The following is a 16,063-nucleotide window of genomic DNA, read 5'->3' as shown; positions in this document are numbered from 1 at the left end:
CAGAAAAAGAGGGCACAAGGTGACATATGGTGGGAAAGACTTTTCCAGACTGTAGATGTGCAAAAGCTAGAGTACAGCAGTCATGATATTGCTATGTTTTCTGTTGTTCAGGGAGAAATAGGTTTTATGGGACATAATGACATTATAAAGCAAGGGGCTGCAGATATCAACATATCGGTCATATGCCTTTGCAGCCAACTTATAACACTCCGAGATAACAAAAAGAAGGAAGAAATAGAGCTGAATCATGCATTCAAGGTAGAAGATGGTGTTCTTCTCTGTCACAAAGTTTTCCAGCATCTGTTGGGGTATGACAGCAGAATGGCAGAGATCAATTAAGGACAAGCTGCTGAGGAAATAGTACATAGGGGTGTGTAGGTGAGAACTGAGCCTAATCAGTGTGATCATGCCAAGGTTCCCGGCCACTGTGACCACATAGATTCCTAGGAAGAATAAGAAAAAGGGCAGCTGGAGCTCTGGCTGTTCTGTCATACCAGTAAGGGTGAATTCAGTCACTGTGGAATGATTTCCAGGTCTATATCTTCTCAACAGGTTCTAAGTTTAAAAAAGGAAAATGAATGTACTGGTGTGTGTGTGTGTGTGTGTGTGCGCACATGTATATCTGTGAGTATACATGAAGGGGAGCATGCTTATGTGGAAAACATTATTTTATCTCATCAGAGGAAATTCCTAATGCAAGGATCTCTTGAATTTATTTTGCAACTCAGAGACAACCAGTGATTCCAGTTGACCAGAGAAGGAATTACAGACTTCAAGAAACTTATAATTAAAATACTTCATAACTTGTTAAGAGAAAACACCAATTTTTCATTTTTAAAGACAGTTAGAAGAAACATTAATACTCTTGTTTCTGAGGACTTTTTAAAATTCCTTCCATATTCTATATGTATATATTATTATCATGCATCTGAAATGGCATAATATTTTCTTTTAACTCTGAATAAGTAATATTAGTGTGTGCTTTTTATAATTTATAAGCATAGGATTCTTAAGCCTGTGAAAAGGAGAGTATTGATCTGAACAATTTTCCTTACTATAATCCCAAGTCAAAACAGCAGAAGGAATGGATGACTACCAGTATTTTTCAGCCTGAGATTCTGCTGCCATATACATCCTAGCTTCCTTCCCCCAGGCCTACTACCCCAGGAGGCAGAAACATAACTGCTTGGCAGGGACCATGCTTATATTTCAATAGTTTTTCCCAAAACAACGAACCATTCCACCGGTGTGATCAGAAGAGCAGTGGACTTCATGATTAAAGTTGTAGAGTTCAGAATATTGGTCATCTTCCCAAAATATGAGACCAGTTAGTGTAAAAAGGCACTAGGTGTTATTTATGCTGTTTATTTTAATAATCATGTATTTTACATATATTCTCTATAGAATTCAAAGATGGCGGAGATGCGAAACAGAACACATGCCAAATATAATCATAAATTTTAATTTAAATTCATACTAATATACAGTGTGATGAGTTTTCTTAAAAAATAACCACATGTATGTTTAGATTTGCAAAGAACATGAGTAGATTCCAGAAAATGTAGATTTATATTATTAGTCAACAGTTAAGTAGTAATTGGATTAGTGTATTCAGTTTGGGATGCAATATGTGATATAGAAAAACTGGAAAATTTCAGAAAAAAATGATCTAGAAATTTCTTATTTGAGAAATGGCAGAAATAACAGGAAATTTCAAAGCAAAAATTCTGTCACATGACATTATTTCAATTTTCATAATACTGTTTTATTTAAGAAATATCAGCCTTATTATATGTGTCCTGAAAAGAGTGAAGTAAAACCAACTATTTTAAACTATGAGGAGAAATATTTGATTTTACAGCAAAGATGAACATTCCGACAATCAGACATACTCTGAACTTATAGTTAGAAATGTTTAAACACAGGCTGAGTACCAAATCACTTAGCAGATATTATTTATTTAAGGACACAAACACCAGGTGGTGGGTGGATTAAATTATCTTTAACATCTCTTCCAGTTTCAATATTTCAATATTCAAGATTTTATAATTCTAATAGGTCCTGATATTAAGTTAGATTAAGTTAAATGATATAATGTGTTTAGCGCAGTTTCTGGCTTTCATCAGAACTTAATAAATGTCTATGTTGTTTTAATTTTAATCTATTGAGTTTTTCTCTGACGTATCTTTTATTTAACCAGCATTTTCATTTTGGAGCTTTAATTTTTTTTTCTTGTTTTATTCTTCCTCCTTTCTACATGAATACACAAGATAATACAATAAATAATTTGACATTTTCTACTGAAAATTTACCTCCTAAAATCATCAATGTTTTTCACGGTCTCCAAATAAAGTACCGAACACATTTTCTATCATTCAAAGATTTATGCTATCTGGCAACAACAACAACAACAACAACAACAACAACAACAACAAGGATTTTTTTTTCGTGTCCCAACAAGTATCATATGATTTAATTATTTCACAAAAGAGCATTTGGTAAGCTATTTTTTGACTCACCATATTCTCTTAGCTTTTCTCGTATTCTATCCTCTCTGTCCTATGGAATCTATGTAGTAGTTAGGGAACTTTAGTTAAGGGCTTCAGTAATGAAAGCTCCAGTTAAAGAGACTATTTTTTGCATGTCCATAAATATATTTCTTGTGTTTACATTTAGCATCTTCTTAATTCTGTATTAATTATTATGAGTTATGACTGGTTTTTCTTCTGTACTAGACTGTGTTTGGCATAGTAGCTTCCATACAGCACATCTCAATAAATGTTTTTTTTTTTTAATAAAATTATTGAAAAAAGTGTTTGGCATAGTAGCTTCCATACAGCACATCTCAATAAATGTTTTTTTTTTTTTAAATAAAATTATTGAAAAAAGTGTAGAGATAAGTTAAGATAGATTCAATATGAGTGAATAAAGCCCTTACACACCTTGAGTTGAAGTGAGTGACAAAGAAGTGCTCACCACAATTTTATTCAGCAGGGGACGGGGAGATGATAGAAAAAAAAAAAAAACTGTGCTCATCATGAAGTGTGAGTATTAGATGAGAAAAGGTAGAAATAGATAAACAACTACATGTATGTCTAAATGCATTAGGAGGGAGCTTAAGTAGCACACTCTAAAAATTTAGAAGTCAAGTACTAGGACTAAGACATACCATTCCTCTTCCCTTAAATTTCAGTGCTGCGTATTTTTCTCCTCCATTTCTCTGAAGGAAAAAAATAATTCTGATGATGCTAGTGAATAGTTCTGTGCACTAACCTTGCAAGACTACTTGGTGCTGAAGGGACCGTAGCCTAAAAGTCTTCATGGCAGTAATTTTAGGCACTGGTTTGATTTCTGATGAAGCCAATGACCTTCTGTAAAGGCTGGTTAATGTGATTTGATGAGTTTATACTCTGTGCATTTATGCTAAGAGTATGGTTAAGAACAAATAATAATAATGTCCTCCCACTAGAATCTAATCTCATAGTATCAACTCTTGGGAAAAGAGACAATTAAAATTTTCCTTACCCCTGCCATTAGCACTCAATCTTTGATAGTATCACGTAGGCATAATTCATTGTTTCGTTCGTACTATTGATTGAAATAAAGCATGTACTAGATTTTGTTAGAGGTTTAGTGAATTTCTTGTCAAGTTATTAGAAGTTTAAAATTTTAGGAAGTTTTTAAGACCATACTAAAAGAATTTTCTAAAGTGATTTCTCACAAGAGGAAAAAGTAGAAAATCAGTGGAAACAAACTTCTACATAAAATTTGAAAGATTTTATTATCATTGACTTATGCTGTATTTAGGTATCATAGTGTACTCATAAAACAGTAATATTTGGAATATTTTAACATAGAATGAATGAAAGCATCTGCTAAATATTGCCATAAACTTATGGGAAGTTCCTTACAAGCCCAACAAGAAAAGATGCTTTATTTTCTAAAATTAAAAGAGAAATATTGAGAAACAATAAAGACATGTGTTATGTGAAATTACTTTACTTGTTTAGAAGTAAAATTGTATTTAATGTTTTTATTCAAAATATTTACTGAATTTTATATCATTTTTGAGACAATAATTACAATAAAATATTTGTTAATCAAATTTACTTTTTCCAGCTTTGAGATATAATTGGCATGTAACATTGTATAAGCTTTAGTTGTACACGTTGATTTGATACATTTATATATTGCAAAATAATTACCATGGTAACATTGGCTAACACTGCCTGCCATATGTCACATACTTACTTTTTTGTATATGTGATGAGAACATTTAAAATCTACTCTCTTTGAAACTTTTAAGTATATAATATTATTATATGTTTTAATTATTAACTATAATTGCCATGCTACACATTAGATCCCCAGAACTTACTCATGTCATAACTGAAGGTTTGTACCCTTGAAACAGCATCTCCTCATTTCCTGACTATCTGGTAGTCAACATTGTACTCTCTGTTTCTATGAGTTTAACATTTTTTGATTTTACATAACAGTGAGAGTATACCGTATTTGTCTTTCTCTGACTCATTTTACTTAGACTAATGCTGAGTTCTCATGGTCTATCCATGTTATTGCAAATGGCAGTATTTCCTTTTTCCTCGTGTCTTAATTGTATTTCATTGTGTACATACATTTCATGTATTCACATTGCTAAGGTTGTTTCCAAATCTAGATAATCATATTTACTTTAAAATATTTTAAAGCATCGTTAGATGTTAGACTTTAATTTGTTTCTTAAAGGTATTTTTGCAAATTGCTTGAAAAGGGTAAAAACCTAGAACAAAATATTTTGTAACTCAACAGAAATTGTTCTTCATCAATAATTGTCAAACCTTAGAACAAGAAATATGATACAATGAAAGACACAATTGTCTTTCTCAAGAATTTGACAATTTTGACAGATAATATTCGCAGCATTCATAACAGTAAACAATAACCAGAAAACATCATTATTATAGTATGGGTGATGAACCAGAAGTGTGCCAAATAATTACCAGAAATGCAGAGAATTAAACAATTCTGTTTGTCATTGAAAGTTGTGTAAAATTAAATGGTATGCGAAATTTAGAAAGAGGGAATGGAGTCAAAAAGTCATCTCAGGATGAGAAAGCATCGTAGATGAAGACAAAGCCATGGGAGTGAATCAGCATTGCTAAGATGTTACATAACAACCCCACTCAGCATGACATACAGCTTTTAGCAGATCCACATAGTTATTAAAATATAAATATATTTTCTTTATGCCTTATGTATTTTACTTTAATTATATTTAATATGTTATTCTTCTTTGATATAATGCTACATTCAAATTCTAAATTTAAGATCTAGAGAGAACAGCACAGAGTTGTCTATGACTAAATACAAATACTTGAAAGAGTGGGAGAAACTGCTATCATTTCTAATTTTATTATCCCTTTCTTTCTCAATATTAAAGGTCCTGAATATTAGTTTGGCAAATGGCGATATAGTATTTCTTAGTTACTGTCGCAGCTACTTTTGGCTTTTTGACTAAGTCCTTACCAGAGAGATAAGTAGAGGTGAGATATGTCACTTTAAGGTAGTATTCTTTGAGTTAGGATTCAATTCCTTCTCCTTTTATAGCTTTCTGATGGCTGGGTGATGTAGAGGGAGAATTGAATGGAGCCATTATCTAAGACTAGAAGATGGAAGCTGCATGTTGTGGCTGCCAAGAAATTTAAAATAAGCTTTCATCCTTGAGGAACCATTGTTCAAGCTTTGAGTCATCTTCTGATTTAAGGTAATGTGTTGTGGGGTGTGTGTGTGTGTGTGTGTGTGTGTGTGTGTGTGTGTGTTATACACTCAAACCTAATTGTAATTAATACAAAAGATAAAAAATTATTGTTTGAAGTCCATTCCTATAACTAACTGATGATCTCTGAAAATTCTAATTGTATATGAGAAACTATTTTCCTTTAGAAATTCATACATGCTTATATCAGAGTTAATGAAAGATGAACTCTGTTGGAGAACATTTTTTTTAAGTCTATCATAGTGCCTAGTGTTAAAATACATTACCATGCTTTTTTTAATCTTTAAAGCATTTGATAACTTATATCTTTCTGTAATGGCACTAATAAATCTTATATTTTGTTAATTTTTTCTTTCTCATAGTGGGTCTTCTTCTTCAGGTCTTTTATCTCTCTTTCGAGTCGTAGAGTTCTATCTCCATTTTGGAATCTATCTGATATCTATTCTAATATTTTAACAGCATGTCTTCCACCAATTCTCAGATAACTAGAGTCAATGCAGATATTTTTATCCTTCTTAATACTTTTTAACAATTATAATGCACAGATAAATGCTTGGAAAGACACACAAAAAATTTTCCATAGTCATTTATATCAGCCACCAATATAAAAAAAAATTACTAGATTTTTTTTGTTTAATGCCCAAAGTAATAAAATAAAATTTACATACACATAAGCCAGTAAAACCCTAGCAATAAAAATGCATATTAATATATAATAAATACATGTACATATAAGTTATACATAAACATATACATATATACATACACATAAGCACATATATGGATAGATACACATACATATAGAGATAGGTTTTTACAGAATTAAAAAATGAAGTATCAAGAATAAGACTAATTAGTACATAGAAAGCTAAGAAGAAAGTTTTCTCTAATTTTCAAAGATGAGTAATTTTCTTTCATTCATTATAAATTTTGGTTTTATGGGATTAAGATAAAAGTGATATGTCAATGAGGTGTTAATGTCACATATTTAAAGGCAAGCTGATAACCAAGCAAACATTTTTATACCTGTTAGACAAGACATACTGTTTTTAAAAGATTTTAACTAGGTATAAGTGCTTATGCTGAGTCAAAGAAACAGTATTTCTGTGCCCTGCCTCTGCTTCCGCATAATAGAGAAAAACAGACAAGAACATGGTATTACATACATAGAGATGTCTAGGCTTGTCTTCTTAATGCAACTCTTTGGGGAGGCTTTAAAATTCAGAGGCATCAGAAACAACACAACCATAACTTGTCATCGAGAAGTGGTTTTGAAACAAAACTGAAATATCTGTTACCTAGGAGGCTGAGGAGCTATTTAATGGAGAGAGCTGAAACACATAGAGATGCTGCTATCATTAGCTCCATAGTTTTACAGCTCAGTTATGAAATAGCATTGCTGTGGAACAGCATGGCTGTGAGGCAACCCTAGAGTGAGGCAGCCCTGGGAAGATGCCTCTCTCCGTCTAGACGGCTCTACTCTGCTCCAGTCTGCTCCTGTGAGATATCTTCAGTGTTGCTGGGGAAACACACTCTTCAGTATTTGGTGGAAAAGGAAAGTGCGATTGGAGCCAAGTGGGAGCTGACATATAGAAAGAAGTCCCTGGCCTTGGTCCCTGATTGATGAGGACTTCACAGTTCGATCTAAAAAGTACTGTCATGATTGGTCAGAGTGGAGCTGCTCTGATTGGTCAGTAAAGATGCTAATAGGGGTATAGCTGGGCAGCTCCTATATTGAATAGGGAAAATCTCAGTCCTATTTGTTGGAATATGATTTCAGGAACTCCTTTGTGAGGGTTGGCTCAGATGGCAGGAACACAGTCCAGACAGGCAGTTCAGCGCAGGAGGCAGGCAGCTCAGTGCAAGCAGCAGGCAGTTTATTGAAGGCTTCTCTCTAAAGCGAGGCTTGTGTGAGAGGCCCCTGGTTAGCAATGGCTCTTAGGCTCTGTTTATAAATTTGAGCTCAGTTAACCATCAGGAGCCCTTCTCAACAGGACATTTGTTCTTGTAGTCAACAAGTTACAAATAGGGTACACACATTTCAATGACTAAGTTTTACATACGTGGAAATAATGGACAGATAAGGTTGGGTTGCCATACTCCTTGGCATCAGGGAGTCTGGGAACAGCACCTGAAAACAATTAACCAGTTTAAGTCTTCAAGACATGCTTTTACCAGGATGTAGAAAGAACAGGCACTGCTTTCTATAACGATTTATCTCTCCTGTTGAAACTGTTGAAAAGTATATATGAACATCCCCACGAAGTGTTCCCCAGTAAGGAATTTGAACAGCTGGATATTCTCTTCTGGTTACTGATCTTAGAGCAGTTTACACACCCTATCTTTTTCAAAGGAAATGCACATAATTCAATTAACTTGGATATAATTATTTTTAATACCGTTGTTTTATATATCAATTATTTCCATTTTTTCAAATCTTAAATAATATAGTAGTGAACATATTTGTGCATAAATACTTATGTAGAAATTGCCATCTCTTCCAAATTATCAAGTAACTTGTAAACCAAGTTTCCTCCTCTATCCCTGCCCCTCCAAACACAAACACCCTCATGACTTCTAAAGCCAGGGAGAACCTTTAATCCTAAAATTGTAGATATTTCTACATCCACCAGAGGGTGACAGAGCACAGTTTGCAGAACACAAATGCATGAAGCTGCCCAAACTGGAGCAATTTATGTGTAGAGTTAACACTGACTCATCAGACTGCATCACAGATTGCAGATACTAACAGAATCCCTATTATCTGTAAAGCAAACACATGTTGAAAAGGAGAAAGTGACCATAGCTGCCATTCTCAAACAGGAACAAATAATAGGGAAGAGATTCATAGATGACTTAAAGAGCTAGAAGAAAGCCATATGCCCCAGTCTTTTGAATCACAAGTAAAGAAATAGTAAAAAAAAAAAAAAAAAAAAAAAAAAAAAAAAAAAAAAAAAAAAAAAAGGACATAAATGAGTCACTAATCGTTCCACCCTCTGGGCTTGCAATAGATATTGCACCCACTGATTTACTTTCAGTTTGGTAAGGTAGTTCACAAGTGGGATCATTGTGACCTTGGACAACCCTCTTTTTTGCATTTTGCATTCCCCAGATGTGACAAAGCAGACTATCTAATACAATCTGGAGACACACAGCTCAGTGCAGCTTGCCCTTCGCTCACATTATAGTAACTCAAAACCCAAAAGGGAAAGATTACATACTAATATATTGTTCAAAGGGAAGTTTTAAGTTCTCCAGCTCCTAGGGTTGCCGAGAATCAAAACATAAAAAAACATCTTATGACTAGGGTTTGTAAATTGGTATAAATATATCTTGGACCCATTATAATTTTAAACTGTACTGTTTAACATACCCTGTGTGCTTATTACTTCTGTTTTACCTAAGAATACAATTACAAATTTAGGAAAACTTATGAAGGATTATCATTCTCTAAAATTAGACATTTGGTTTATCCATAGTGAATATAAGCACATTCCACTGGTGGAGAGAGAGAGACTGAAAACTGTACATATGGACTATGTAGTGACTGAAAGATTATATATATATATTTATGTGTGTGTGTGTGTGTGTGTAGAAAGAGACATATGTCATATATTTATATGTCAGTCACTGTGTGTGTGTGTGTGTGTGTGTGTGTAGTAAGGAAGGAGAGTGCCCCCCTTTTTAAATTCTAATAGTAATTAAAATGACATGAGACTAGATTAATAGGAAGAAAACCAATTTAATAGAATAATTTTCTTAATTAGATTATTGGGTTATGTTTGCCTTTATTTTATTGTTTAATCCTTCATCCATCTGACAGTCGTGTTGGCATATATCGTGAGTTAAGATGTTTTCCTAAAAAAAAAAAAAATCATTTTTTGAAAAGATATAACACTGCTCCCATTCCCTTTCTTTTTTATTGGTTTACGATAAATATTTTTAAATGCTAAATTTTAATATTATATATATATGTATATATATATTTCTTTTTTAATTACTCCAAATCCCTTTTAAGTAATTGGTCTGCTGACTTTCAATTAGTAAATAATTATTCCTGGTTTTAGCAAAAATACTTGTGATCTCTTGGAGCATGTTGAGGGTGCAATAATTCTTAGTTAAAATTTTATCTTCATATTCTGTGAGAGGCTGGACCTATGGCACTGTAAATATATTTATTTTGTGAGGCCAAGGAATATTTGACCAAGATCAATCAATATTCAGTTGCACTCCTAGAGCAGGTGAGAGGTGAGTCTTCACTGCGGTGTCTTTCTAGGCCCTGTCCCAGTGAGCATCTAAAGTCTTTGTCTTCTTTGTTGTTGTTGTTCACTTCTAGTCTGATAGGCCAATCTTTTCTACAAAGCTGACAAGTTCACAGGAATTTTAGTCCCTCTGGCCCTAGCTCTCAGAACCTTGCTGAGCAGGAGAGTCCCAGGATGGCATCTGAATCAGTAATAAAGCTCAGAGACATCCCAGCTGTATTAGTTTCCTATAGTTGCTGTAACAAATCCCCACAAATGTAGTGGCTTAAACAATGCCAATTTATTGACGTACAGTTCTGGAGGTTACAAGTCCAAAATGAGTCTCATTGTCCCAAAATCAAGGTATTGGTAGGACTGAGTTCTATCTCAGGTTCCATTTTTCTGGTTTTCTCTTCTACCTCCCTCTTCCATTTATAATAATCTTTGTAATTACATTAGACACACCCAGATCATCTAGAATAATCTCCTCATCTCAAAGTCAGCTGATTAGCAACCTTAACTCACCTGCATCCTTTATTCTTTGCTAGTAAACTAACATATTCACAGGTTCTGGGGATTAGGACAAGAACACATTTGGGGAGCATTACACTGATTATCACACCAACTGACTGCTTTCACCATTGCCGATCTAGCAGGTTCCAGCATTAGTCATATCTTCCTGGATGGTAATGCTAAAACACACTCCCAAGGATCATCAGAAACACTCAATAAATCTGCTCAAGCAAGGTTTTTGGAATTTATAAGTACACCCACATAATTCATTATATCCACCAAGAGTACATTATCAAAAATATCACCTCAGCTATTCATTCGCAATTGAGGGATCTGAAAGTCAATAATTTTATTTACCTGCTCAAAAATATTACATTAGATTAGAAAGTACTCCATTTTTATTTCAAAAATTGATAGTTAAATATCAGTAGAGGTGAAGAAGAGACATGAGAATATAGAGACTGACAGTGTAAGCCTCACTTTCCTGCTTATTCTGAATCAGACAACCATTTCTGTTTCATAAGTACATAAAATTGACACCTGAGCATGTTGCCATGACAGATATCATCCCAGAAAATAGATTTTTAAAAAACAAATAAACAAAACAAAACTAACAACAAAGATGTCTATTTAATCAAACAAAATCAACAAATTATCTTGACTTCCTACTCTGTGACTGGGCCTTCACCAGGCCCTAGGGATAGACTAATTTTTTAAAAGATAGCTAAATAGATTCTGCTCTTATGCCACTTTGAGCCAAGCAGAAAGCCTTATGTACTTCTGTACTAAACATTTTGCTCAAGAGAACACAGAACAATAATCTCTAGTAAGACAGATGTGAGTCAAGTCCTTAGGGTTATTCTAAATGCCACACAGGGAGAACAAACAAAAAAACTAATTCCAAGAGAATTTAAGTATTGGTAGAACAGGGACTAAAAGCCAGGAGCTAGGTGATGACAAAAATAGAGTGTGAATAGTGTTATAGCAAGTAGAAATGGAGCTATGTTGTTTGACATAAATAGCATTAAATGTCTGCTGTTAGTCTTGTAATCATTGTTCTGAACCCAATTTCCAATGAGGAGGGGTTTCCTCACATATTTAGGTTGTTATCTGACACCAGTTGGTGTCTTACAATTCAACTCAATTCTGATACTATATACCTCGAGATAGTGCCAGATTCTACAAGGTAAGCCTCCCACCCTAATTTAAGATGCCAATGGAAAGTAAAGTTCAGGTTGTTACCTGTGCTTCTGACCAACCAGCTACAGATTGGAGGTTCCCATGGCTCCTTCCTCGGTTTTGATTAATTTGCTAGAACAGCTAAAAAAACACTCAGAAAATATTTTATTTACTAGATTACTCGTTTATTATAAAAAAAGATATAACTCAGGAACAGTCAGATGGGGAAAGGGTGTAGAGCTTCCATGTCCTCTCCAGGAGCACAACTCTCCCTGCTTGTGTTCAACATCCTGGAAGCTTGCCTAACACTGTCCTTTTGGGTTTTTAAGGAGACTTTGTTATGCAGCCACAGTTGGTTAAATAATTGGCTTTGGTGATTGATTTCACCTCTAGCCTTTTTCTCTTCCCCAGAAATCAAAAGTGTGGGACTAAAAATTCCAACCCTCTATTCATGGTTGACTCCCTTGGCAACCAGCCTCAATCCTTAGGTGTTTACCAAAAGTGATCTCATTGTAATATATATGCAACAAAATGTTATTCAGAAACAAAAAGGAGAGAATCCTGCTATTTGCAACAATTACATGTGAATCTGGAAGGCAGTATGCTAAGTAGAATAAGCCAGACAGAGAAAGACAAATAGCTATATGTATCGTTTACCTGTGGTCTCTAAAGAAAAAAAAAAAATTATAGAAACAGAGAATAGTAGGATCAGAGCTGGAGAGAAGGTGAAACGGGGTGATGCAGGTGAAAGGATATAAATTTTCAGTTGCAAGAATAGTTCCGAGGATCTAATGTAAAGCACAGTAAGTATGGTTGATAACATAATATTGTATACTTGAAAATTGCAGAGTAGATCTTGTGCATTTGTCAAATTTTATAAACAAATAAACTAAAAAAGATTAAGGCCATATTTGTCACCATTGAAGTCATGTAGTTAAAGGGGAACAGAACAAAGGAGTGGGTCTTTTATCTCCTCAAAGATAAATTCATTTTCTCTATAAGTTTTTGTAGCCATTCCCTTCTGATTTGTGTTTTATTTCTCCTAAACATTTTCTACCTTTCAGTTGGAATGGTCAGATTATATTTAAAGTTATTTTTGGTGTGGTAAGTTCAAATTTACTATATTTCTGTAGCTTTCTATTTGTCACACCCATTATTTCTTTATTTTTCTCCAATTCCTACCTCCTTTTGAAATGTAATTCTTTTCTTATATTTCATTTTATCTCCATGGTTGGCATATACGTTCCTCTTTGTTTTCAACTTTTGGTGGTTAATAAAAGTTTTAGCACTTTAACTTATCCAGTCTATATCTTCAAATGATATTATATTATTTAATAATAGGTAGTAAACATGTAACAATATATATCCTTCTTCCTCCTCTGATCTTTTGTCCTACTGTTGTCATCCATTTACTTCTACATATGTTATAAACTCTACCATACAATGTTATTATGTTTTCACTGATATTATTTTTGGTCCATTTTCCTTTGTCCTGAAAACATTTTCTTATTTATTTATTTATTATTAAGGAGCCAAAATATATTTTTTTATTTTTAAATGTCAGTTTATTTATTATTTTTTTCATACTCTATATACATATATTTTTAACACTTTATTTTCTTATTTTTCCTCTCTCCCTCCCTACCTCCCTTCTGGTAACCACTAGCCCATTGTTCATGTTCATGAGTCTCTGTTTGTCCTGTCCTGTTCATTTGTTGCTTTTAGGTTATGTCCCACATATGTGATATCATGTGATTTTTCAACCTTTTCTATCTGGGTTATTTTGCTTAATATAATTATTTCAAGGTCCAACCATGTCGTCGCAAATGGCAGTATTTCATCTATTCTTATGGCTGAGTAATATTCCATTGGTACCACAGCTTCTTTAGCCAGTCATTTATCATAGGAAACTTTGGTTGCTTCCATGTCCTCACCACTGTGAATAACACTGCTATGAACATTGGTGTGCGAATATCTTTTCAAATATGAGTTTTCAAGTCTTTGGGGTAAATACCCAGTAAAGGGATTGCTGGATCATGTGGTAGTTCAATTATTAGTTTTTTGAGGAACCTCCATACCACTTTCCATAGTGGCCGTACCAGTTTGTAGTCCCACCAGTAGTGTATGAGGGTTGTTGTTTTACTCTGCATCCTCTCCAACATTTGTTATTACTTGTCTTGTTGAATATAGCCTTTCTAACAGGTGTGAGATGGTATCTCATTGTGGTTTTGCTTTGCACTTTCCTAATAGCTAGAGATGTTGAGCATCTTTTCATATATGTGTTGGCCATTTGTATATCCTCTAGGGAGAAGTGTCTATTCAGGTCCTCTGCCCATTTTTTAATTGGATTGTTTGGTTTTTTTGTTGTTATTGATTCACATGAGTTCTTTGTATATTTTGGATATTAGGCCCTAATTAGAAGCATTGCTTGCAAATATATTTTCCCATTTGGATGGCTGTCTCTTTACATTGTTGATGGTCACTTTTGCTGAGCAGAAGCTTTTTAGTTTGATGTAGTCCCATACATTTATTTGTGCTCTTGCTTCCCTTGCCTTTGAGGTCAAATTTATAAAATCCTCTTTCAGCCCAAGATCTTTCTTCTATGCATTTTGTTGTTTCAGGTCTTATATTCCGGTCCTTAATCCATTTTGAGTTAATTTTGGTGTGTGGTGATAGACAACAGTCTAGCTTCATTGTTTTGCAGGCAGCTTTCCAGTTTTCTCAGTACCACTTATTGAAGAGGCTTTCCTTTCTCCACTGTATATTTTTGACTCTTTTTGTTGAAAATTATTTGCTCATATAAATATGTATTTACTTATGGACTCACGATTCTGTTCCACTGGTCCATATTTTTCTGCCAATACCATACTATTTTGATTACTATCACTTTGTAGTATAACTTGAAGTCGGGCAGAATGATGCTTCTGGCCTCATTTTTTTTCTCAGGATGGCTTTTGCAATTCAAGGTCTTTTGTGCTTCCATACAAGCCTGATGATTTTTTGTTCTATTTTTTTTTTTAAAAAATGCTGATGGGATTTTGATGGGGATTGCATTAAATCTGTATACTGCTTTAGATAATACGGTCATTTTAATTATGTTGATTCTTCTAATCCAAAAACATGAAATATCTTTCCATTTCTTTGTATTTTCTTTAGTTTCTTTTAATAAGGTCTTATAGTTTTCATTATATAGGTCCTTCACATGTTTTGTATTCTTAGGTATTTTTTTTTTGCTGTTGTTGTAATTGCAAAAGGAATTACTTTTTTCACTTCTTTTTCTGACATTTCATTATTGGAGTATAGAAACACTATGGATTTTTGAACCTGAAACCTTTTTAAAGAAATTTTGTGTAGTGTGTGTCAGCCAGAAACAATTTCATTTATTTATTTATTTATTTATTTATTTATTTATTTATTTATCAATCTATCTATCTATTTACATTAGTTTTTCTGGATTTTTTTTGTTTGATATTTACTTTTGAAGTGTATTGTCACTGGGTGTGGAATTTTAGGTAGGCTGTTATTCTGTTCAGCACTTTAAAAATGTCATTTCCTTGTATTTTACCATTTCCTTTAAAAATATAAACATTTATCAAATTTTGAGTTAACTATCTTTCCCTCATTATCCCGTTTCCTTCCAGCTTCATTCTATTCCGTAGTATTTTCTCTTCATAGTCTTCAAAGGTGTTTCAATGAAATAATTTAAAAAAACATTAGCTAGGAGCATGTGAATAGAAATAATAATCAAAAGACTTGGGTTTGAAAACCAATTCTACCCAAATGATTCCATTTCCTAGACATATACCTTAGCTTGAATGTCTTTGAGTTATTTATATTCATTAGTACAATAAGAATAAGAGTATAGAATTCATCAATATGTATTGATGCATCACCAGGAAAAAACTAACAACTATTCCAAGAGACAACATAGACTAATACGTATCACCTTAGTGAATTTATCACAGTCTAGACATCTGACCTTTGTTTTTGTAGTCTTGGAAACTTAATTTCCTCTGCAGACAGAAAGGGAATTGATCTTCCAAGGGATACATTTTATATTAACCAAGCACATAAAATTAAGGCATAAAACCAGTATCCTAATTTATTAGTTTTCCATGAACCCAAAATACATACAATTGTTAAGAAAAATATCGTTCTACACATGGGAAGTATAAATGCCAAAAGTTCTATTTAAAATCTGAGTCATAATAGTCATACTAACTAGCCAAATCTGCAGGCTACAGTTTCTCTCTAGTAAGATCTTAACAAGAAGCTAAATTAGAAGGAAAACTGGTAAATTGGATCAAGCTGAACAGAATCAGTTTTTCTCAGAGTTTGGATTTTATTAGTCATC

General features: G+C 33.5%; 1 protein-coding gene across 1 annotated transcript in view; it reads right to left on the bottom strand.

The window, feature by feature from the left end:
* LOC107505987 overlaps positions 1–16,063 on the bottom strand; it is a 67,097-nt gene that overhangs the window by 44,305 nt on the left and 6,729 nt on the right. The window contains 1 exon segment of the mRNA XM_036221550.1: positions 125–541. Within this exon segment, the coding sequence (XP_036077443.1) occupies positions 125–541 (417 nt within the window).

The sequence above is a fragment of the Rousettus aegyptiacus genome, unplaced genomic scaffold (assembly GCF_014176215.1).
Source record: "Rousettus aegyptiacus isolate mRouAeg1 unplaced genomic scaffold, mRouAeg1.p scaffold_m13_p_5, whole genome shotgun sequence".
NCBI classification, from domain to species: Eukaryota; Metazoa; Chordata; class Mammalia; order Chiroptera; family Pteropodidae; genus Rousettus; species Rousettus aegyptiacus.
Note: the sequence above shows the minus strand (reverse complement) of the source record. Positions and strands in the feature narration are given on the sequence as shown.